Genomic DNA, 25118 nt, shown 5'->3' on the forward strand with positions numbered 1-25118 from the left:
CTTTTTTTTTTAAGCCTACTTAGAAAGAAATAATCTTAAGCCCTTTGGGAATCAGTTAATATTTATGCTATTGTGCCTTGATGCCAAAATTGAGTGAGTAGCTAACAAAGAAATGTGTTTGGCTCACAAGTTCCATTAAGAGAGGTGAGGAGTGGAAGATGTGGGTTAATTCAGCTGTTTCCAATTCACTTTTCTCTTCAGTTAATACCAAATATTATGCTTGCCTAAGGTGACAGTGGCACCAAGCAGTTACCTCCTGGTAACTCCTGTTTGTATTTCATTACAGCTTTGAGTTCCCAACAAAGATAGTGCTGCTGGTCCTGCCTGCTGTGCAAATACATGGATGAGGAAAGCTCCTGTCTCTGGCATGTTTGCAGTCTTCTAGATGTAATCAGAAGGTAATGCACTAACTTCGTAGATCTCTGTAATAAGCTTTATATAGTGGGAAGGTTACTTTAAATGTGTAGTCACTCACTGAAAACCAGGCTTAACCTTTTGTACGGTACTGCCTGGCAGAGCCATCTATCTGTTAATAATTTAGATTCCCTGCTGACTGTTTTCTAACCATTTTCATCTTTCTGCTCTGGCTTCTCTTGGCTATAAGGGAAATACAGTATTTCTCACTGTCTGACCCAAAATCTTGCCATAAATCTTCCTCAGAGGATAGGGACTCAGCATATACCAACATTTAGAAGTGGATTTGTGCTAATGCAACCCTGCTGCTAACAGACAGAGAAGTAGTAAAATTGATAGGTAGACAGCCCCAAACATGTCATCAGATTAATAACAGATATCCACTATGCAAAACAATACAAACAGGCTCCTGAGAATTGCTTCTGCTCTCTGTAGGATAATTTAAGAAATTGTTAAGCATAGCCAGCTCCTGTGAATGGCGTTTCTCCATCTCCTGGCAAAACATGTGCAATCATGCCCAGTTCTCATACACTGTATCACAGACAGTATATGTGACTATGACTGGGAAATACAGTTTCTGTGAAGTTAGCTAAATACCACAGCTCTCCCCAGATCTTGGCATTTGTAAAATATTAAGATTATAAAGAATAGTGACTTTGTTTTGCACAAGAGATGAAAGTTGAGATCTCCCATGCCATCTTTATTGGTGAAGAGTTCATTCTCACAAAGGCTAATAATCTTGACTCCACTGTAAAGTAGATTTGCAACTTCTTTAATCTTTTCAGGATCAGCAAGCCAGCCAGAGGCTAAATAAGCACTGACAGCTGTTAGGCTATTAGATGTGTTAATCAAATTTTTGTAACTGTTTAGAAACTTAAACATTACCAGAACAAGGTAGTTAGGACATTTTTTTTTTTTCCAGTTTTATCCAGAACTCTGTATTCTGCACATTTTTTTTTCTACACAATTTCTCAGAAGTAACTTGAAATCTTTATCCTCCTCTTTCTTACGCAATCATAGAAAAGACTAGGCTGGAAGGGACTTCATCCACTCCAACCTTCTGTCAAAGGCTAGGCCTACACTAGGGATGCTAGCTATCAACTCTCATTTTGACACTGCAGGTACATATGGAGAATCAAGGGAGTGACATCCATAGAAAATGAGGCTGGACTGTGCAGTTAAGCAGATTCAGTACACTGTGGTAACTGCAATGAATGTATCCACAGTACCTGTGCATACTTGGTGAGTCCAGTTGCAGCATGCTGCCATTAATTTAGACTCCATCACCCCACCTTTGTAATTCAGGTCAAGCTAGCAAAGGAACCAATAGCTTTATAAGCTGACACAATAGCTTTATAAAGCTGAACCTATATCTTTGTAAGCTCTGCAGGAGGAGCTGGGGTTATTCAGCCTGGAGAAGAGGAGGCTCAGGGGTGACCTTATCGCACTCTACAGGTACCTTAAAGGAGGCTGTAGCGAGGTGGGGTTAGTCTATTCTCCCACGTGCCTGGTGACAGGATGAGGGGGAATGGGTTAAAGTTGTGCCAGGGAGGTTTAGGTTGGATGTTACGAAGAACTTCTTTACTGAGAGGGTTGTGAGGCATTGGAATGGGCTGTCCAGGGAAGTGGTGGAGTCACCATCCCTGGAGGTCTTTAAAAGATGTTTAGATGTAGAGCTTAGTGATATGGTTTAGTTGAGGACTTTTTGGTGTTAGGTCAGAGGTTGGACTAGATGATCTTGGAGGTCTCTTCCAACCTAGATGATTCTGTGACTCTGTGAATTGAGATTTAAGATTGGACTACTATGGAAGTGTATGTTTTTGGCTGGTGGCAGGGAAAAAAAAAGATAGTGCTTACAGTGGGTGGCTATTTGTGACAAAACCAGGTCCTCTCTGTGTTTTCCGGGTGTCCCCAGGCAGGTGGAGCACAAGGAGCCTGAGCCCCAAGGTGCCTCATTAATCTCATTGCTCTGCACTGAGGAAGCTGCACCAAAGACCCTCCAGCCATGTCACTTGGACAGCTCAGTGTACTGGTGGGGGAGGTGCTGGGGGCTTGTGGCCAAAGCCTCCAACTGATCTGGCACACTAATGAGCCTCCAGCAAGTCAGGAAAACCCATCTTCTGCTGTCTCTGCCTGGTCCCTCATTACCATCACATCAAGTCAGATTTTCTCAGGCCCACCAGCCTTCCTCAAAGTCCCACCCCTCACATAGCTGTTACTCTGGCTCCAGGAAATGAGAGCAAGCCTTGGGTCTGTCAAATGATCCCAGCAAAACTGAGATTCCTCTGGGCAATGACTCTAAAGTAGTCACATTTTTATAACAGGCATCACAAAAAGGAGTAAAAGTGAAATACCTGTTTATTCCTACGCCATCTCAAGGAACATTAAATGTGAAATCAGATCTCGGGGTTAAAACCTGGTCATTGCTGCTTGTTCCACTGTCACTTGTCAATTTGCAGCTGTTCCCCCAGGATTGCTGTGCCTCGCTGTGTCAGTTTTGCTGTGCTCCTTGTCAGCTTCACGATAAGGAGCAAGGGGGAAAATTGGCAACAGGCACACAGGGATCAGAGGTGGAATAAATTGAGAAGGAGTGGTAGAAAAAACACCAAGGTCTTGGAGCTCAGGAACACTGAAAACCAACACAGAATTAAAGCTGTATTTGGCGTGCAGTTAAAACTGCACAAGTTCTGAGACATCAGGTGGTGTTCTAAATTATAGCAAAAGGTGAAGAATCTGTGAACATTGCTAACCAAAGGGGTAAGATGAGAGACCGTACTTGGCTGTAGCAAAGGGAAGCAGGAAGAGACAGAAATGAAGGTAATCAATTACAAGATTACAATTTTTCAGTCGGCTGCACTGGTAAATACTAGAACAGAATCTGCGGAAAGCCATAAGGTTTTGCAGAATAACTGCTGTGTCTCTACCTGTGGCTGCAGAGACGGGAGTGAGTTTGGGGTACACAGTTTAAGCTATACTCGTACAAACTAGGCTCATACTCAGTACAGCCATGCTGAAACCTAGGCAAGCAATGTGCTGCTGCACCTATTTCCTGCATGGGTCAGCTGCAGTTAGAGCATCACTCCTTGTGAAAACGTGGGAGAGATTTGGGGTGTACATTGAACAGGGGAAAAGGTTAGCAGCCTTCTGACTAGGCAAAAAACAGTATCCACACATTTCAGAAAAAAAAAAATAAAAATCTTATCTAATGCCTACTTCCAAAGTTAGTGGTTGTTATTCAGTGTGTTAAATGTGGAAAGAGTAACATTTTGGGGCAGAAGGGATTCTGTAGCCCAACATATTACAAAGCTCTGGCCATTTTGCTGGAAGATCCTAGCATTGATATCCCAGCATCTGTTAGAACCGATGTATTTTTAGATGTACATATGTTATGGATTTTAAGACTTCAAGAAATGGAAACACATCTCTGAATGGGCTGCTCGCAGAGCTTCTTCCAAGGTGGTTTTAAAAAAAAAAAAAAAAAGGATCTCATCTCATCTGAATTACTCCTATAAAGATTTTTGTTATGCCCTTCTCTCCCAGATAATGAAGATGTCTGGTTTGAGAGATTTCCTTCCCACAAACACATTTAGCACTAAACTCGCTCTTTAAGAGTCTCAGGGATACAGACTTTGAGCACCCAGGTCCAGTGGAAGGGACCATGGCAGGGGGGTTGAACTTAGATGATCTTTAAAGTCCTTCCAATCCAAAGCATTCTGATTGCCATATATAAGGCTTGGTTTACATGTCCTACTGTAGGATTCTTTTCTTAACAGTTGTTTATCATTTTGTTGAACTGGAACCAGTTAGGTTGATTTTCCAGTCAGGGTTATATTCCAAGCTAAATGAATGCTTATGGCTGCATTATTTTTTTAGTTACTTATTGTAATTTTCAGCCAAAATGATTCAGTTATTTGCAAGAATAAGCCAAGGGAAGTACATCGTTTGGTTTGTTTGTTTCTAATGTTTAAAGTAAAAGAAGCTTTGACAACCATAGTTGTATCTTTGTTGTGGAAATAAATTCCATCATTTTTGAAGTGCTCTGATACCATCTTGCCATTAAAAAAAAAAAAAAAAGTTCTGTCTTCAAAGCTGTTCAAAGCTGGGCTTGGTGAATGTACAGCATGCAACACAGAGTTTTGGGGGCCTTGCTGAGGGGAACGGGGTTAAACCAAAATGTTGAATAACATCTTATGGCCCAGCAGAAGTAGATGATTAATGCACCAAATTCATATATCAAAAGGCTGTATCCAAATGTTTAGCAGAGTTCATAGGTGTAGCCATTCTGTTCTACTTATTTTTGACCCTTTAAACAGAGCTGTTTCTATGCTGTGTTGCATGTGGTGAGCCAAAGGCTACTTGCTGTGGTGCCACGGCAGATGCCCGATCTGCGAGCCACTGCTGCAGCTTTTCTGAAGAGCATAGGCTCCGCCAGCGGCCTTCTTTGAAGGGTGGCATGGTATCCCAGTAATGGTTCCTCTGCAATTGCTCTACATGTATTTGAGGCCTGTTCCTGCTGCTGAGGGTTAAGATGTGCTGAGCACCACTGTCTCACTGCGTTCAGCTGGAGCTGACAGCTCCAGATACCTTGCAAGAGTAAGCACTTGACATGTTAGAAAAGTGAAGCAATCAGCATTTTATGCATGTCAGGATGTGATCATGCTTGTTTTACTTCACTCTTCAATAGTCTTTCTCTCCAAAAAACAGCTCTTGTGCTTAATAAAGTCCATGCCTTCAACCAAAAGGCAGCGGGTTTAGTTATGGACTGGTTATGAGCAGGCTTTTGCATGAAAAAGTTTTCTTTCACTTTAGCTGTGTGCCTAGCACATTAAATTTCAGATGAATGAAATAAGATTTTATTTTATATTCATGTAAAATATGCACTGTCAGTTCCATGCAGGAACCATGCATTCCAGAAATGTGGGTTCCTCACACACTTTCTTACCAAGGTGTGCTCTTAATGCCCGGTAGGAGTCACAGCCGCAGAGCACCTATGTGCATTTACATGGCTGTGTGGCTGACAGGATTGGCCTGATGGTTAGCGGGCAGAAATGAGCACCAAAATCTTTCCTAAATCAGTTCTGCTGAGGCAGGGGAGGCTGAGGCCTACCCAGGAGCAGAACATTCTAGAACCGTTTGGACCCAGCCAGGACCAGCTGCGTCCTACAGGCCGCGCCACACCCTCCTCACACATCGCCTCACGGGCTGCCTGCTGACACACAGCCAACAAGAGGATGTTGACACCCTGGTACAAATCCCCAACCAGCAGGACTTCGCAGCCTCCTGGGAGAGGTTCCTGGGGCTAGGAGCACCCTTGGGGCCAGGTCAGCGTGGCACTGCCCCCCTCACAGCCCCTGAGGCGCAGAGGGAGCCCCACACAGGGCCGGGGAGCTGCGCTGCTGCACCCCCATCTCCTCAGCTCGCTGCGGGCTGGCCGAGAAGGAGGTGGTGCTTGGGCAAGCAGCAACGGGGAATATGGGTTGTAACAGCCTTCGGGAAAGCTCCCAACATTTCTTTGCTGGCTGAACTCCATTTAAATTGTGTTAATGCAGCAGAGACTTGTGTGTGTTATCTGCTGATGAGATGTGAATGATGCAATACTGATAGAGAGGGACGAAAGGGATGACTGTCTGACATGGAAATGTGAAGAGACGTAGCTGCTTTACCCTAAATCACATGATCTCTTCTTAAGACAAATGCGTTGTGTCTAACGTGGAAGTGTTACACTGACATCCAACACCATTCCTTTCTGTGGAAGCATGAATGTTGGAAATAGACCCCTGTGATCAGTGAAAAATGTATTGAATTTAATTCCTCTTGGCACTGGAGAATCATTTGTATTGTCCCACCATGGCAAGTCAGTGATAGCAACCTTGGTTATGAGTAGAGAGCATTTTATTATTTATCATATTTAAGCATGCTCTTCTCTGAAGAAGTACTGCTTTTAATGATAGATATTTGGTGATGTGAATATAAAATACGTCACAATTTCTGGTATCTTTTTAATTTTATGGATGGCACAGCTTAAAACCAGGAACATCAAATAAAATAACTGCTGCCGAGAGTGAATGAAAGTTGGCAGGTATGGCAGTTTAAAATAGCCCGATTTTCACCCTAAATATAGGCTGGTTTAATTGAAATCTAGTGGTAGCTATGAGACAGCTGCTATATCAAAGACCAGTGACAGCCTGCTGAGGTTAAAAGAATACAGGCTGCCTGTATCTCTGCTGAGATAAAGTGGCATCACAGAGAGCAGAGCAATAGATAGATTGATAAAAAGTTGAGTTCTTTAAAACACTGATTTGTAAAGCCTTTATGCAGTTTTATTTATAGTTTGTTTGTCTGTGTCCTCCTAATAGAATAGGTTTTTGCCTGAAGTCAGAAGTGTGATGCAAATCCTTAGTTGCTCTTAACTGCTTTAGCCCAGCAGGAAAAGAAGCCACAGATATGTCCGCTCAGAAATTCTGCTGTTTAGAAACAATAATAGAAGAATTTCAACTTCTTCCTGTTAGAGACTTTCTTACAAATGGGTATTTCAGCTCCATGAGGTCAGCCTTCAAATGTCACATGGTTTAGGGGAGAACCCTTAGTATATTGAAGCACAATCCTATGCTTGCGTACCATAAACGGAGTGATCTAATATAGCGATCCTCATCCCTAGCAGTGCAGTTAGTAGCCCACTATCCGACCCCGGTAACCAATAGGACCATGTGCAAAGAGACCAGAGATTTAATTCTAGGAAGCAGTTGTCCCTGTTTGTTGCAGGTGAAAAGTGAGCATTTCTCATTATGCTGCTGCTTTCAATATTCTCTAATTAACAAGTACTTCTTTTAATTTCCATGCTTTCTGGTTATTACTATTTTTTCAACCTCATACAGTCTAAACCCTGAACTTTCAGACTTATCCTCCCTGGCAGCTATTGCCATTCTTTTTGCTTTCTACTTCTTAATTAATATTTGCCATGTTCTTACTAAGGTAAGTCTGTACTTTTTCATTATATGAAATTAGAAGTAGATAAGCTTAGTTTCCAACTAAGAGAAGCTTTAGAAAGCTATAGGACACCTTCATATCTGGATTTATTTTCTTTTATTTTGACTCTCAGATGTGCCCCTAAGATCTTCTATCAACCCTATCAATCAAATCAATCATCGAGTCAGAGATACGGTGTCTTCCATGGCAAGTTCTGTGGTGAGTTCCTGATTTGCTTGATTATTGCACAAAAACAACACCTCTTCATGGCTATGGGTTACTGCTGAATGAATACAAAATAAGGTGATTGAAAGTTCATCGACCTCAGTATTTGTGATTGCCGTCAGGAAGATGTGATTTCAATTCCTTTTCTTGGCCTCATATGCTCCCTGATCTGGCAGAATCAGAAGGAGCATTAGAAAGGCAAAGCAATCTGCCTAAGCAGGAGATAGAGCATCCTAACAGCAGTCCCTCTGGCTGAGTAAGGAGCAAAACAGGTGGGCTAGGAAAGCAGGAAGAGAACTTTCTCTATGGGAGAAAAGAGAGACAATCCACAGAATTACTGAATGGTTTGCACAGACAGGCCAACAGGTGCCATTGTGATGGATTAATTAAGTATTCTGATTAACTTATTTGGATATTTATAACATGTTATTTGCTGATATCATTATACATATGTTATACAAACAAAAAGCAGTTTTGGAAGAGGAGCCAAAGATGTTGAGATACCTCAGAGGTTTTCTTGTACTCATTACTGCCCCAAAGATATTCCTAAGTATCACATCATGCAAGCATACTTTTCTCCTCTGGACTGCCATGAAAGTTGAGACGTTCTGGGGAGGCTCCTTGCACACCGCAGGATGGGGCAAAGAGGTGGGAGGCCATCCCAGCATGACTGCCCCACGTGTGCAGGCTGCCCAGAGCTGAGCTGCTTGACCCCAGGAAACCAGTGTGCTTCTGCTGAGGCACCTAACTGCACAGACAGCTTCCTCCCTGGCAGTCACCTGATTTCTTAATGCCGTTGTTTATGTAACTAACTTTAAATGGTTTCAGATAACCGGATTATTAAGGTTAGACCTGTGAAGTGTGTATGAGAGTGCGTTAGGCTAAAAGGCTGCCTCTGGCAATGACCACTAGTGGACTTAGAGGGTAGGTCGTACAGCAGTGCCTCCACACAGTGGAAGATGGTACAGCAGAGTTTCATCAGTCTGTGCCTCAGGATCTCTTCAGCCAAGAGTGATATCTGTTTAATAGCTATGTAAAATTCCCACTGATGTTTGGGGGAGTTTTGCATGAGAAAAGAGATTCCAGTCACCCTTACTGAGCAAACAAAGAAATAATTTTGTATGATTTTTCTCTGCATTTGGCCACCTCCAATTCTGCTTTTTTTATACAAAAGCAACAGTTAAAATCATGACATCAAAACTTCCAAAGCCATATGAACAGAACATTTAATCGAAACCCATAAACAGAGAAAGCAAGGACTTTCTATCATAGACTACGCTGCATCTCTTGAGGAGCAGAGAGTATATTTATTAGGCTTCTTTTTGGAGGGAAGGATTTTCAGTTCCTCAAATAGATAGTTTTGAACAGTTCATTTCACAAAACATGAGAAAAGAAAGATTGGGGAAAAATTGTATTTCTCTGCCTCAAAATTGAGTTACGGGCAGAGTGTTTGCCAGCTCATTTTTCTTTCTTGTGTGAAACAGACATTTGTGAGTTGCAGAAAATGAGCAATAGGAAAAATTGTCTAAGCCTGCATAAGGAGGTTAGATATTTACCTGTATAATTTACAAGGACTTACAGACACTGCTATGCTTTTTTACCTAGGAAGGCCATTGTGGACACACTGCACAGTATTTTCACCTTATAACGAATCAAGCCAATGGCATGCCCAGATGGGTCAACTCTTGTCTGCCTTGAAGAAATGGGAGTGACAGCAGCTGTAAGTGAACCACTCTAAACTCTTAATACTCATTTTTGTAATCGAACTTGAGCTATCAGGCAGATGCAAGTAACATATTTTAGTGACTTGGCTCGCAAATAGAGCCCACAACATTTATGAGGACTTAAGAGCTCATTACATGGCCATCAGCACTCTCATTCAGATAATGGAGGGTCATAGGAGTGAAAACAGATCTTTTGGAATTACTTTCATGATGGGTGCTGCATGGGCTGGAATGGTTTGGGGTTATTTCTTTGCCAAACTCTCCACGTAGCTAATTGAACCCAGAAACACGGGGGACCACTTTGAGAAGGACACGATAAAAGGCAGTGGTATTACAGCATTCGCCCTGGAAAAAGAGTGAATGCTTGAGGATGGTTTTGAGGCTATGTGTTGCTGAACTGCCTGCTGGGGTAAACCCACAACAGGATGTCACAATGGAAGGCAGGTTACAATTTTTTATAGGTAAGTACTGTATGGGCTGCTTAACTGAGATGATTGTGTGCTTGTATGTTAAGAGAGTCATGAGAGGGTTTCCTGTTTGCTGCCAGGCTGGAGCTGGGAAGGACAGCCCTTCAGAGATTGCAAAAGATCCATCTCCTTAGCAGTCGACACTATGGATACACAGGTATCCAGTACAAGTCCTCACTTAGTTAAGCAAATGCATGCAGTTTCTAACAGTTTGGTTTTTTTTGAATGTGCCCAATAAGTAAACTCTTACTGGTCAGTTTGCCCTACAGTTGCCTTTTACTGGGTTACCTTAGAGTTAAAGAACCTTGTTAACATGACAAATTCAAGAAAGCACAGAAATGGAAGTAGGCTAGTGAAATACATGGTTGTGTTTTATTATGAAAAACTGTGAGGACAGCAAGAAAAGAGTACAGCACTTCGTTGCAGGAGCTAGTCTTTATTTTCTTAAATTCTGAAGACACGAAGTATAAAAGAATAATTTCTTCTCTTATCAATTGCATGTCCCATTAGGCAAACACTTTGTCTTTTTCAGTTTGAGGAGCTATAGTTATGAAGGCTCACAGTGCCTAATTGCTTTGGTTTAATAACAAATTCTCATACTAAAGATGTATGGTTTGTGTATATTGCATCAACAAATAATATTTGTTAGCTGCTGCTGCACTGGAAGCAAAAGGGAACATAGCACATTAGGCCTCTTGTGTTTTTGTACATCCATTTCTAAATCTACTGTTAATATTTTGGGGTTCCTTGGTAAAGGAAAGAATGCTGTATGTCATTTGGCATCTGAAAGATGGTCTCTATCAGACTGTAATTATTTTATATACGCTTAATACTTGGAAGAAAAAAAATAGCATCCTCTTCTGGGGGGAAAGGTAAAAAAGGAATGCTTTGTGGGTTAGCAGTTGTGGAATGAACTCAAATCCAGATAATCTAGCCTAGATTTTAGTCTCAAGCCTGAATCTGTGTTAAAATCTTTTCAGGGTGCAAACAGTCTGGAGAACAATACGAGGATTACGTTTGTTTTATTATAAGTTTTTGTGTTTTTTTTCCTTCTTTCCCTTTAGCTCTGATGGGAAAACCGGGAGACAAAGAAAGGGAAAACAACGGTATGGATAGAGCAGAACACATCAGCCACAAATAGTCTGATATTTCGTTATTTAATTTCACACTCACTAGGCTGCAGAGGCATAACAAACTGTGGGGAGAATAATCTAAGAAGGGTGTTGGTGTCTACTTGACAATGGTAACATTAGAGTTTAAAGAGGTCTGGCGGCTTTCTGAAAGTAAGTGCATGTCCTTCCTTCTCCCTCTCCTCCATTCAATATAGATTAAAGTGACCTCTGGAGATAAACTCTACCCCCTTCCCCCCCCCAGTAGTTCTGCAGTGTAGTTTTTATTTGTACAGTATGTGAAAGAAGAGTTCAGTTTAAATTCCTGGCCTTTCAGAAAAGTTTGTCTGTTCCTTAAAAAAAAATAATAAAAAAAAAAAAAGGAAAAAAAGAGAAAGAAACGGAAAGAAAAAAGGCTATTTTATTTTAAAGCCGGAGCCTCTTTCATGGTCCCATGATCTCATGAGTTCTTTGGCTGGCCTGTGACCTTTCAACCTTGCACTACATGTTTCTTTTCTAAATTAGCCAGTGTTGAGACATCAAGGGGGGAATATCAATGTTATTATAAAAGGCATCATTCTCTCCCAAAAATGTCAGCGTGAGTGAGTCATTGCACCTAACTGCTTAGCTTTTGTAAGGCAGCAAGGAAGATTTGAAAGTGAGATCCAGAGTCCCCCAGTCCACCAGCTTCTATTTAAGCTGCTTTAAAAAGCAATGTTCCTGCATCTGCCACAATAGAGGCAAAGGAACTAAGCTTTGCTCCATCAGCCACAGAAGAAAAGGGCTGCTTAAGGCAAAATTAAATACATGTGATATAAAAATAGGTATTGCAAATAATTTATTTTCTAGGCTATGCTCAAAAGTAACTCTGTAAAAGCAAGGAAACAAAAGTAAGTAAGAACTAATTGTGCTGGGTGGTTCTGTCATTTCTTACACCCAGTATTTGTGCATCTCTTTGTATTCTGGCTTCTAGCAGGTTGAGGAAATTACATCAGATTGAGAGCTCTGGTTTTAATCTTAAGAGCACGTGTTGCCTGGCATTTTGAAAAATCTGACACTGCATGGTTCTGTGGTCCTGCCAAAATAAGTGGTACAGAGAGAGACAGTAACATTACAAGAGGATGTTGGATTATTAGAGTGCTGAATCCTCAGCAGAATAAATTGGTGTACCTTCACTGACATTGCACTGTCAGTGGGCTTGGCCTTTGAGCACCTAAAAATGTACATTCGTACACTGTTGCAAAATGCATCCATCTTAAAATGAAAAGCATCTCAGACCAGGTCCATTCCAAATGTAACTTTATTCACATGTAAAGTTACATCAGGAGTGAAGCTGGCACCCATCAAAAACTGTGTCATCTATTCATCATCTTACTAACAACACGGAGAAAAATGCACAGGAAGGATGCATTTACATACTCAAAATCAGATTTTCTCCTCTGCATGTGAAAGTCTGCGAAAATTTGCTGTTAGCTGTCCTGCCAGGTTGCTTTGCTTTAGCCTTAGTTTACTCAACACTGGGTAATTTCTTTAGCTCAGGCAGTGTCTGCGTGTGAGAGCCTCTGCTCGTAACTAAAGGTATCTGGTGCTTTTCAGTATAGTGTTGTCACTTTCCTCATAGTCAATTTCTCTGTAAAAACAGGTTATGTTGTACCTAAATCTGTGTGAGGGAAAAAATAAACACTTGAGCAAAACCTAAGATAATTGCATTAATTCGTCCAAGTACTTTAGTCTGTAGTGTTTAATGTAGCAACAGCTGAGGATAAAGTGTCAGCTGAGAAATTCCATTAGCATTGCCAGATGCCTGTATGGCAACTGTACACATTTCTTTCTTCATGGCTGTAACTTTTTTTTTCTTGCTGAAGGCTATGGGATGTCTATCCCAGTTCCGTGTGCATTGGACCAGTGCTCAGGGACATGCTTCCTTTGAACTTGTGTTCATAAGAACAGCGTTGTTTCCACGGGCATTTTTCTTATGCCAGTGCCCAGAGATTGATGATGGTGAGAATGAGGGGAGATTTATACTTGATAAATCCCTCTAAAATATAGTCAGCTTCTGTATAGAACTTCTTAAATGATAAGAGGAAGGCCTCCAGTTGTGACTCGTGCAGGAAGTGGGAGAAATTTTGCCCTGTACTGGCATGCTAAAATCACAGATTTCTAACCTAGTAATTTTGGGACCTATTTTGAGCCATTTCATACTATCGAGCTAAGCTCTGTTTATCAAACATAAAGTAGGTTCAGTGCTGTGTCTGTCTTCTTCGTTCACTGTTGCATACAATTTGGGGGAGCTTTGTTGAAAGTCATATCCACAAAGGATGAAATGTACTTCCTGGGGCAGACCCAATTAGCAGCAGTTTTTCTAATGATTTTATGGTATTTATTTATTTATTTTTTGGCCTTTAAGACTTCTTTCTACTGGGAAATCTCCGCATTATGTATGACACAATTACAGTCCTGCAAGATGGAGTGATTTGTAAGAGGTCAGTAAAGCAACACGTTCCCTTCAGTCACTGCTGAAAAATTGGGTTGTTCAATTCAAAATATAGCATGGGGTGGCAATTACCTACGTTAGCCACATTCTCTGTCTGAAATTATTTGGTTGTTTGTGATCTCCCTCTGAAAACTACTAACCACACACAGAGGAACTCAGCATTGCACTGAAAGGGATCTGGTCTGTGCCACTCAAGGGTGGAACAGCAGGTTGGCTGAGTCTTGGCTTACCCTGCTGCACTTGTCCTCAGTGTGCAACCCCCACAGCATCTATTCCTCAGCAGCCAGGTTTGTGATCATCCTCCTAGAGCCCAAGTCTGGCTCCCCTGAGATCTGGGAGGGATCTCCAGCTCTGTACACCTGTTTAGTGATATTCTGGATTAACTAATGTGGACACGCAAATCCTAACGAGTCCTAGCATTTCTGTAGGGCAAATGGCTTCTTACCTAGACAACTGAGATCAAACTGGATTTGTCGGTTGTACATAGATCCCCCAGCAATTCCAAGGGGCTAGTCTGATGGTTTTGGTGACAAAATAAAACAGACACTCTTCCTGTGTGTGGCAGATATGCTTCAAGGGGCAAACTGAAGGTTTGCAAAGAAGGAAATCCTGTGAAGAAGTAAGCAGCTGTAGATAGCAAGGTGTTATCTGGTAAATCCTCTGGATCACTTAATTAGATTTGATTCAGCAAAACACATGTCCAGCTTCTGCTGAACACCAGCCAGTGTTGGGAAGAGGGGGAACAGGGAGAGCTTTCATGAATTCCTGTAGGAGGAGGATACAGCAGAGATGAAAAGAGGCAGAAAAGTGACTGAGATACTCCTACTTTGATGAAGATTTTTAATCTGAAGGCACCAGATTTTCTGATGTTTCTGCAGAATGAGAAGTAGCATAAAAGTAAGGGAAAGGTGCTGAGGATTTCATTATGTGGCATCAGAGAGAGGGAGGAAGTCACAGACCACTTGGGTTTTGCACATCTCCTGTCCCTTCTTCCTCCTTGTTCTGTGCCAGCTGTGTACTTGACACAGTGAATTCAAGTGGAAATGCTCTTTTCTTTTTATGTGGCGTCAGAGATACAATGCAGTTTGATAATGTACGTGGATTTTTTGCTTCTCCAGTTTTGCTCTTATTCTCCAGGTTGCAGTAACTCAGCATAGGTCCATTTTAGAACCAGATGGAGATCTGCTGGGTGTAATAGCTTTGCTGCATGAACAATTCTTGACTCGCATCAATATGAAAAAGATAGAGATGTCCAGTGAAACACAAAACTTTTTGAAAACGCTAGAGAAAACAGCAAACGTCCCTGTGAAATCTGAGGTTGTATAAAACCTCCGTTCACGTGTGCTATTTTTTCAAGTGTAGCTTTCCCCATTTGTGCCAGATGATTTGGCTCCTCATCATTCTTGTCTCTTCATAATGCTTGGATCAGCTTTTCAGTGGACATCACTTCTTGTCAGGACTGTCAAGAAGTGATCTCCACAGCAGGATGGATTTTCTGTCTCCCTGACTCTTGCTGGCTGCCTGCGTGCTTTTCTCTTCCTCTGTATTTTGTCTACTCATCCTGTGTTTTACTTTGCTCTTTCATTTCTACCCCAGATCTAGCTCTTTCTGCCAGTCATTAGACAATCTTTTGTTCATATTTTCCAAGCTCCATTCTTTTAACTGAGAGTATTTAGAAAGTGGCTCTAGTCCTCAAAAACACAAATATATTTTTATTATGATGCTTTGAAGGTGTTTGTTTCGATGTTTGTTTGTTTGTTTGTTTTCCAAAATGTACCTAGCCACAATCCTGGGTATGCATAAAAAGTTTATCAGTGAATTAAACAGATGTGCCTCATGTGATTTAAGATTTGTTTGCCCAGGATTGGATCCTAGTCAGGCTTACAAATATATCCTTTGTCAAAAAGCTTAGATCGACTTTTTTTTTTTTTAATTTGTCTATTTATAAGCTTCTCATTATGATATTATGCGAGCATCTCACAGGCAGATGGTCAGATAGAAGCCTTGTTATCCCTATTTAGGAGGTAAGTAACCTGATGATGGTCATTTAATCAAGAAATTTTGTGGCAGAGCTTGTACTTCTAGTTGTGCCTCCTGAAGTGGGTTGGGGAGTTACCAGTGTAATCTGTGCTGGCGGTTGGTGGCCTCGTGTTTCACCAGAGGAAGAGCAGAGTGCATGTGAATAAGCAGTGTGTGCTGAGGTCTTAGAATTTTATCAGCAATGACATGACTTTAGTCCTTGCCATGGGCACTGTTGTCACCCAGCTTGGGGAAGTGAGATGTATATGAACAAGGGAAATACTTTTGTCTAGGAAATGATCTACAGCTCCAGGGGATGGTTCACAAGGCCAAAAACCAGAGGTTTCAGTCCCAGTTCTTTCCTTGTCAGCAGTTAATATTTCAATGCACTTCAGCAGCTGTATGACTGCAGAGGGCTTTGTGCTGCAACCCAAGGGTGCAGCCGTTGCTCACAGAGCTTCCCCAAGGTCGCTCCAGGCAGAGCTGGAAGCAAGCCCACTGTAGACAGCAACTATCCAACCTTGGGCTTGGAGAAGAACAGAAAAGCAGGTATTACTGTGGTCCCTTGTGTGATCCCGAGTCACTGTGTATCAGCCAGACCAGATAAGAGGTTTCTGACTCTGCCTTTCTTCACTATCAAGTACTTTGTCTCTTCAGAGTTTGTATTCCTAGGGTCTGTTCCCCTCTACAGCCCCAAGTGAGAGGGTTGTTAACGGTCTGTCTGGAAGTATTTAATTTTCACTTTGGTAGCAGGAGGAGAAACCAAGATCCTGGTGTTCTGTAGTCCTGGCAGTATAGATTCTTGTATGGATTCCTCTGGTGCTTGTAGTCTGCTGGCATAGTAGTTGGATTAATTAAACGAGATCTCTAAGATAGGTCTCTAAGTGCTGTGTTCAAAGCCCAGGGTGTGGAAAGGGCGAGAGAATCATAGAATCACCTAGTTCGGGAAAGACCTTCAAGGGCATCAAGTCCAGCCATCAAACTGACCTACCAAGTCCCCATGAGTATAAAAGTCGAATAAACACCCAGGAGTGAGGATTGAAATAACCCTGCATTGTGTAACATGCTTGGTAACCTGTCACATATGCGGTACTCTTGTGCTTACAAAAGAGGTCCTTTTTAAAAACAGGCTGGATCAGACTTTATATTATCCATGGCATATTTTTCCATGTATTTCTGGGAACAAGACCTATTTCCATGCTCCAGAAAGCCCACAAAATGAGCTTCTGGCTGAGACACACCAAGCTTTGGGCAACTCCAAGCCTCAGGTTTCCAACTGGTATGCATCACTGAGAGATGCAGCAGGGGACCAGCAGGCGTGACCATTAGATTTCCTAGGAAAGCGACAACTTTCTTCTTCCTTACTGCCATCCTTCTCCCCGGGGCTATTATTTTGCTGTCACTTCTCTCTTACTCATTCCTCCAGAGAGGAAGCAGTTCTGAAGAAGCAAGCTGGATGACCCAGCTTTCCTGTGAATTTTCACAGCTGAGAGGTTTGCCCAAAACGTATGATCTCCGAAAAACTGTGCTGGTTTGGTGCCTGCACGTGGCAGTGGTGGTTTTTCCGTGAGGGTTTTCTGACACCTCCTGCGGTGCAAGCTCACACGAGTGCTTCAGCTGAAGGTACGAGTAGGTTCCTCTCCTTTTTCCAGCGAACACAACTGCTCTTGGAGAAGCAATCGTTGGGTTCTCCCCGTGTTGTCAGATGTGCCAGGCGGCAGCCACAAGCTTGCGGCGGGCTCATCTGTCGGCAACTCTTGGCCATCACCCCAGCGCACAGGGGCTCGCTGAAGCCTCGGTTCCGCGGGCAGAAGAGCCCCAGGAGGGCACCGTGCGCCGAGAACGAAACTCCACAGCAGGGACCGCGGCTGCAACTCCCCTCGCTTGCCCCGCTCTCTTCTCTATCAGGGGCACCCGGCGCCTCCCGGTGTTCCGCACCCCGACCCGGCACGGCGGCTGAGACCTCGGCCCCTCCCGCGGTTCCCCCCCACGGCCGGGGCAAGTCGGGGGGGGCTCTGTGCCGACGGCTCGCATCCCGCCCGCCTTCAGCGCCTTCCCCGGCTCGGCCGGCGGCGCCCCCAGCCCGGGGGCTGCCCGGGGCCCCCCGGCGGGACCCGCTGCGGGCGGGGCGGGGCCGGGCGGGGGCGAGGGCGGAGCGCGGGGCCGGGCCGGGCGCGGGATTGGCGGCGGGAGCGTGATGCCACGTCCGGCGGGGGGAGCCCGGCCTCGCTCCGGAGCCTCCCCGGAGCCTCCCCGGAGCCTCCCCGCCGCCCGGCTCGGCGCGCAGGTGGAGCGGTGCCGCCGCACGCACGGAGCGGCCCGGAGCGGCGCAGCCCAGCCGCGGGAGCAGCCCCGCAGCCCGCCCGGCACGGCCCGGCTCGGCTCTGCTCCGCTCTGCTCGGCAGCATCGCGGCGGGACTGCCCGGGGATGCAGCCGCGCTAAGAACAAAAGCCGTCTCCGCGGTCACGCTCCGGGCTCTCCGAGCGCGCCGGGGAAGCGGCCCGGCCGGCTTGGGGTCTGCGCCCCCCGGCCCGCTGCGCTCCGCCCGGGCTGAGCTCCCGGCAGCCGGGCTCCCCCTCGGCCAGCCGTCCCGCCGGGCTGCCCGGGGACGGGGCCGCGCCCCCCCGGCCCCCGCCGCGGGACCTTGGCTTTGCCCTTCGCACGGCAGGTGGCGGGGCCAGCGCAGAAGGATGCGTTTCTTCCCGTGGGGATTTTGGCTGCTGTGTGTCGCCTCCGCCCCGGCTCGCGGTGACAGCGGCAGCAAGGCGAGGAGCTGCGCCGAGGTCCGGCAGCTGTATGGGGCCAAGGGCTTCAGCCTCAGCGGCGTGCCCCAGGCCGAGATCTCCGGTGAGTGCGGCGGGGAGGCGCCCCCCGAGCACCCCGCGCCGTGGGCTCGGGGCTGGGCTCGGGGCGCTTTCTTCATTGTCTCCTTTCTGCTTCGAGCACGAGCGAAACGGGTTTGGGCTTCGGGGAGCAGAAATCGGGATAATGAAACTGTAACGGGTTTCGGTCTTAGAGCCGGAAAATGCTCCCAGCTTACGAGAGAGAGAATTGTGTGGGCTTTTTTTAATCTTTTCTTAGAGGGGAAGCAAACCCGTAAACGGCGCGTGGCAGTTGTTAAAAATGAAATGGGAGTAAAGTGACCCTGTGTCAAGTGTGTAAAGCACTGAGGAAACCTGAGCAACCTACATCAGTGTGCGTCTTGCCTACCTTTGTTTTTTGTTGGTGTTCTGAGAAATCCTGCTTAATTACATCTTCTACAGAGAAAACCTCTGAATTACAAAGAATATTCAAGGTCTGATTTATGTTTGGGTTTTTGTTATTGCTGTTGCTGTTCCTCCCTATGTTTTCCCTCAGAAAGCTTAGGGAAAATATATTAAGGCTTTTTTTTTTTTTTTTCTAAATCTTGTACAAGTTTTGATACGCTAACATGTGACCCATATCTGAGAGCTTTCTCCTCACTTGCGGGAGCTTCTTTCTTCAGACAAAGCATAAAACATGCAGGCGTACGTGCCGAAGCCAACCTACAGGGACATCCCGGTAAAATTGCAGTTTGTAGTTCGCATCTAAGCTACAGAATGCCTTATGTTGAATATTTCATTGTGTAGTTTTACAGGGAAACCAATTCATTGTTTGACCTGTGAGTGGAAAAGGCTGAACCATATAAATGTCTCATAAATGTGAACAAATTAATACTTTCTTAAGTTACAACCAAGAGTGAATATCCAAAATAAAATGAGCAGTCCTTGAGGTTAAACAATGGGGAATTTCAAAATCGTTTGAACATCACTATTAATAGAACAGTAATTCAGTTAAGCAAGAGAGCGGCTTGCTATAAATTTGCATCTACTTATTAAAAATGTGAATGCATTAGCAGTCATGTTTCAAGTGGAAAGTTCGTGGAAGACAAACTGCCTTGTTTACAAATACTTGGGGAGATGGCAGTGGCATTGTATGCAGCGATAGTACTGGGGGGGGCAGTCAGGATCTTGTGAGCTGCAGTTATGAGCAGCACAGAGCAGAGGTTAGCTGTGAGTAAAACGTCCCTCCACGTTGTTGTGATTCAAAAAGCGACACAGGACACAAGTGCTCCTAGGAATCAGGAGTTTTGTCTCCTGGGTGCTTTGAGTGCTCACCTTGTTTGTCTTAAGCATCAGTAGTTAAAATTGTAGTCTCAAAATGGGCATCTCTGGTTGTTGCTGTAAGCAGGGGAACTTTACAGATAAATGCTATAAAAATTGGAGGAATACCATATGGAAAATAATATAAAGAAGTCCTTGTGGGGAAAAAGGCTTGATGTTCAAACTGGGCTCTGCTGCTGTTATTAGCCTGGTCTTTAGAATGGCTAACGGACTTAATGATTTTCATTAGTAATTATCATGTCTATCTTATGACTGATAAATATCCAGGAACGCCCTTTTCTATTGCTGTAGTACTCACCCAGTGCAGTTAAAATATCAGTGTGCTTTAATAGTAGCCTCGTAAGCGTTCCTATTAACATGTAGTGTTGTGTGTTGTCCATGCCTTCTAGCAGTTGTGCAGGTTAGTGCAGAAGTTAATTCAGGTTTTGTTGTCTAAAAGGAAGAATCTCGAGACCTTCCTGTTGTATCCCCACAAGTAGTAAGTACAGTATCACGCAGTGTCTAACTCCACACTTTGATAGATCACTTAAGGCTGGTTTTAGCAGATCTAGTTCAGTTTGTTGATGATGGGGGTTGTAATCTGTACGTAGAGAGTCTTGTCAAGTTGCACGTGATTGACACCTGTAAGTACCTATGCCATTGGGCTTCAACAGCATTTTAAAATGCTGTTGAAGATGGTTTGTTGATGGCTCCAGTTGGACACGTGTCAGGTTTCCTAATGGTGGCCTTTTCTGTGTTGTTAGAGACGTTCGAGAGCTACCCCAAGAACCGTGTTCTTATCTCATTTCCAAGTCCCCCAGAGGCAACAGCCCTTCTCTTCCCCCGTCTCCAAGAGGATCTTTCTATTCCTTCTCTTTCCATTGCATTGAAAAGGGGAAAACTCATTTCTTAGCACTGTGGCCTCGTCCCCGAAGCAGTGCTGCCCTGCTGGGCTGACCGTCCTCCTCCTTGCTTTCAGCTGGCTCCAGGTGTGGGTTGCTGTCGCACCAGCCTGGCACCAGGAGCCAAACCACTCGTTGCGTGCACCCCCGGAGCTGGAGTTCAAAAGGAGTTTAGTGTGCTCCCATGATGTAGACCGTGACTCAGGCTGGAATGGCTGTGTTTGTGTTGGTTTTAGCATATTTATTGCATGCTTTACACCTTCTAATCTGTGTTCTTTGTTATGATTTAAGAGGATTATGAGTAATACAAAGTCTCCACAGCTCAGCAGAAGGTAGTCCCTGCTTATGACTGTTCAGATCAGTTACAGAAGCAGTCACACAATTATTAGCTGGCTAACAGATAGGCATCTGATTTAGGGACAGACTCTTAGCCTACCACATTTCTTACAAAACACCTAGACAGGGGTGCCTGTTTTTTTTTTGCTAGTACAGAATGCCTTTAACGTGCCTCAGCACTTAAAATGTGTCAGGTACTGCTATTAAGTGTGTTTAGGGAATACGCAAGGTGTTATATATCTGCTTTGAAGTCAATGGCAAAATTCCCAAACGTGAAAGAAGCGTCTGTTCGTATTAGTAATCCTGACAGGCCCATGTACACCCAGATTCTCAGGTGCAGATCTGCCTAGAAGAGAGTTTCTGATGCTGGGGGAAGTGCTTCCTACCCCTTGGGTTTGGGAAAGTTATAGCATGTGCTCCCATAAAGCCGAACTATCTGGAGCAGGGTTTTCCTAGGTGGGAGTGTTCCAGCTCACTGACTGGGTGACCTGTGCCCACCTTCCATGATTCCTAAAAAAAAATATGGGTAAACGCTTCAAGAGCTACCAGTTCTTCTACTTTCTCTTGACTCTTCTGGAGCTGGCCGACCTGTTTCTGCTTTCCCATATTCTCGCTACCCATGTGCTCCTGCAGGTCTCCCCTGGTGACTGAGCCCTGCTCTAAGTCTGCCTCTCAGTGCTAGGGCTGGTGGTCTTCTTGGGCTCATAGTAAGGTTTGTGACTGAAGAGAGAGCATACTGCAGAAAATACTGCTCTTTGGGGAGCATATCCAGCTTTCTCTGATGCCTTATGTGAGTGCATTAGCGTTGTCGATGGTGATTGCTCCCAGTGTCTCAAGCTGTGATAGTTCTCCTCTGTCCTGGAGAAGACTTAAGAATTTTAATTTGACATGGATATCCTTGGCCCTTGCTCTCTGCTTAGGCTAGACTTGTGCTTTTTGCTTTGGTTTCTTTATTTCAAAGATTAATCCTTCTTTGACTTGCCTTACCCTTGGGTTTTGCTGGTTGACGTGGGGGTGGGTATAATGTGTCAAAAGAGAAGGGCACAGAACTCCAGGCAGCAGTATCACTGTTGGTCCAGTTATGTGTCACAAGACTTTCCCTGGTTCCTTAGCTGAAAGGAGTCAGAACCAAACTGTTTCTATCTTCCAGTCCTTACAGGCCACATAAAGCCTTGGTATAAGGAAAGCATTGCCAAGCACATGTGTGAAGTGTCATTTGGTAGAATGTTAGCGAAGTAAAGAACAGGTCTGGCTACAAGGCTGGGCTGGACAAGACTCTCAGAGTATAAAGAGGGTAATGAAATGAAATATTGGGCATTTTAAATTCCGACAGATGCGGTACAAAAGGCATAAATACAAGGATGGGCAAACCTGCATCTGTGGTACAAAAAATCAAATCTGGGGCTCCTCCACTCCCAAGGAAGGATCTTCGCTGCTTAATTGAAAGGGGAGCCTCTCTGAGGTTGCTGCCACGTTTGGTTTGTGTTTACTCGAGGCAGACACAACTTCTCAAGGTTAGCTGCTATACGGTGAACTCCTGGATGCAATATCAACCAGTTTATGCTAATTAATCTAAGGGAAAATTGGAATGGCCATTTTAGCCTGCTGGGTTTAGAATGCTATTTTTGATGAAGCAAAGCACGCTGAATTGTGCCTTTTCCTCCATCTGGTAAATACATTGGTGTGAATGTTGGAGTAGGCTTTGCTTGAACTGTGCATCTCCATTTCTGTTTAACATATACAAGTTTATATGAATATGTATAGTTTGTTTTACACTTTGATTGTTGTGTTAATTTGTCAGCACAGAATGTGTGCATACAAAACAATTATGAAAATTAGTTTTATGGAGAAAAATGGGCTCCCTCTAGTGGTTAGCTGTCGTTCGGAGCAGCGCGTGTTTTAGCGGACCGAGAGCTTGCCTCTGCTACATTTGAAATCTGGAAAGCTTTATACTTAGATATTCTTTAGAGCTCTGTGTTGGTGACGTTATTTTAAGAGAAGCTGCCTTTCTGTCACTGTGATATGGATGACTAAGCTCTCAGCACATAATTATCCTTATCAGCTGTGTCTGACAAAACTATTTCAACAGCTCCTTTTTGTTGGTGAAGCAAAACATGATTAAGCCTGATATTTTCCAAAAAATTTGCATGCATATATAGCTGGAGACGCCTACCACCCTGTGAAACTAGTGCTCACCTTGTCTCTGCCTTTTCTGTTCTTGCCCTGTGAATGCCCTGCTTTGTGTAAGAACAGATGTCAGTCAATCTCTAGATATGCCGGATGTGTTTGAAAGGAGATGCGCAGCTTTTGGCAGGGATCGCGAAACAGTTGGTTTAATGTTCTATCGCTTGCAGTACGATTGTCTCGCATTGAGGGGACCGGATAGAGGTATTCCTCTGGGTAATTTCAATAATTAAGTGTGCTTTGACTTAACCAAAGGCAGGGAGGGAGCTGCTAACTTGATTATCAAAAACATCGACATAGAGCCAGAGGTTTTATTTTCCTCACAGATCACAGCACTTGCTGAAAAGAGGGGGCACAGAGCGCCTACCCATCACCAGCTGCTGAGTGCAGGCTCTGCACCCACCTGGGGTGAAGGACTGAGCATTGTGGGCTTTTAGTGCAGCACCAAATCGCATTGGGTACAGTATGGACAATGAAGGCAGGACAACAGGATGGCCGCTGCCTCACAGAGCTGTTGGTCTGAGGGGCAATCTGCCCCTGTTGTGTGCCGCAGTCCTGGTGCTGTGTGCCCGGGTCAGTGCCGTGCTGCGGTCTTGCAGCTGGCCCAGGGGTCGAGCATCACCATGCTGTAGTTCAGGTGTTCCTGTTGCTTGTTTTGTGGGATTGTGGAAGTGAAGAACAAAGTAGGTAGGGGGGGAATTGCCAGGTGTGGCTGGTATAGGGAGAATTCCTGCATCAATTTTGTGTTCTGTGGAGCTGGAAGTAGTGGTTGGGAATTTCAAACAGGGAAACAAACATCACAATTCTGTGCAAACCTGCAGGTTTCCTTGGAGAAAACAGCTTTAATTGCTGTTTGCTGCCCTGGCAGCTACTGAACACAACATTTTTCTGTATATTGGGTTTCTTTCTTTGTCCTATGTCTTGCTGTCTTGCTTTTTTGTACACCTAGTGGCTGGTAGCCGTATCAAGGGGATGGTGTCAAAACAGCGTGCTGCTCTGGTGTTCAGCTGGCTCTGCTGGTTCTGTGCTGGGGCATATGTTGCCGCCAAATGCAATTGCTTTCCTGCAAGAAGCTTCCAAGTTGGTGTGTGCACGTGTTGCTGCTGCTCAGAGAAGCAGTAACGAAGCCCCCCCCCCCAGCAGGCTGTCTCCAGTGAGGCTCCCCATCCTGCAGCAGCTGCACACACCGAGCTCCCTGCGCTCGCTGGGCTGCGCAGGTGCTGCCTGTGCCACCTGGGCTTGGCTCTGATCGTCTTTGGTGTAGGCAAAGGTCCTCCAATATCCACTTGAATGTTTTGTGCTGCTGCAGGCACATAGCAAATGTATAGAGTCACCTATTCTGCTTTTCCCATGGAAGAGTGTCTGTGGTAGTTGGGTGTTCTTTCAGAAAAGCACTGGAAGCGCTGCTTCAGGTGGTGTGCCAGTAAAGGCAAGGGGGTGAGTGGTGCTCACTTTCATCTGTCCCTTCTGAACTGTTTGCATAGATTGAGTCTCTCTAAAAAATCCTAACAAGTCCCTCACTTCAGTGTCTCCACCTCTATAATTTTGGTCAGAGTTGGGCTTTTTCAGCGCTTCTCCAAATGCGCAGGTTTTTGTTACGTGTGCAGGAGCTGACTACCAGTCACGACTGTAAGAAGGAAAGTGGTTCAGTGGGCAGCATGCTGGGGTGGCCACACCATCTGCTTGGGTGGTGGCATGGAACAAGTCAGTGCACAGACTCTTCATCTTCAAATCCCCCTGGAAGAATTACATTCTTGCTTTTTTTTTTTATCTGTTCAACGAGGATCGACAGTACCATCCTGACAGCTGTGAGAATGGGATCCGTCTCATCATGATAGGGGGAGACCTGGAGAAATAAGAACGTGAAGCTTGCTAAAAGTATAGTAGCAGTTGCTAGAAGTTTATGCCATCCTGTCTTGGAGTTCGTACAAAGTTGCCTTAGCTTCAGTTGTGTTAGGACCTTTACCCTTGAAGTTACCAAAAATAAAATTAAAAAAAAAAAAAAAAAACATGTTTTTGGTTTTAACTTTTACACATGTGAAGGACAGAATACTCTCTTCTGTGCTGCCAATGTGCTTTGATGCTTTATTGCTCACAATACGCTATATCCCCTACAGGTGAAACCTGTCTTTAAGAAAGGTTTGATTCCCAGGGAA

General features: G+C 44.4%; 1 protein-coding gene across 2 annotated transcripts in view; it reads left to right on the plus strand.

Annotated features, from left to right (window-relative positions):
• Positions 1-296: 296 nt before the first annotated feature.
• Positions 297-25118, plus strand: part of GPC1 (glypican 1) — a 208219-nt gene continuing 183397 nt past the window's right edge. The window contains exons 1-3 of one of the 2 annotated variants that reach the window (XM_068692219.1): positions 297-398; positions 7514-7599; positions 9211-9325. Coding sequence is in view for 1 of the 2 variants with exons in the window: in XM_068692218.1 (XP_068548319.1) it covers positions 18110-18266 (157 nt within the window). In the remaining variant the exon portion in view is untranslated. Of the gene's footprint in view, positions 399-7513; positions 7600-9210; positions 9326-17622; positions 18267-25118 lie in introns of those variants that run through there. The other variant, XM_068692218.1, reaches the window with a different exon arrangement.

This window comes from Anas acuta, chromosome 9 (assembly GCF_963932015.1).
Source record: "Anas acuta chromosome 9, bAnaAcu1.1, whole genome shotgun sequence".
Classification (NCBI taxonomy): Eukaryota; Metazoa; Chordata; class Aves; order Anseriformes; family Anatidae; genus Anas; species Anas acuta.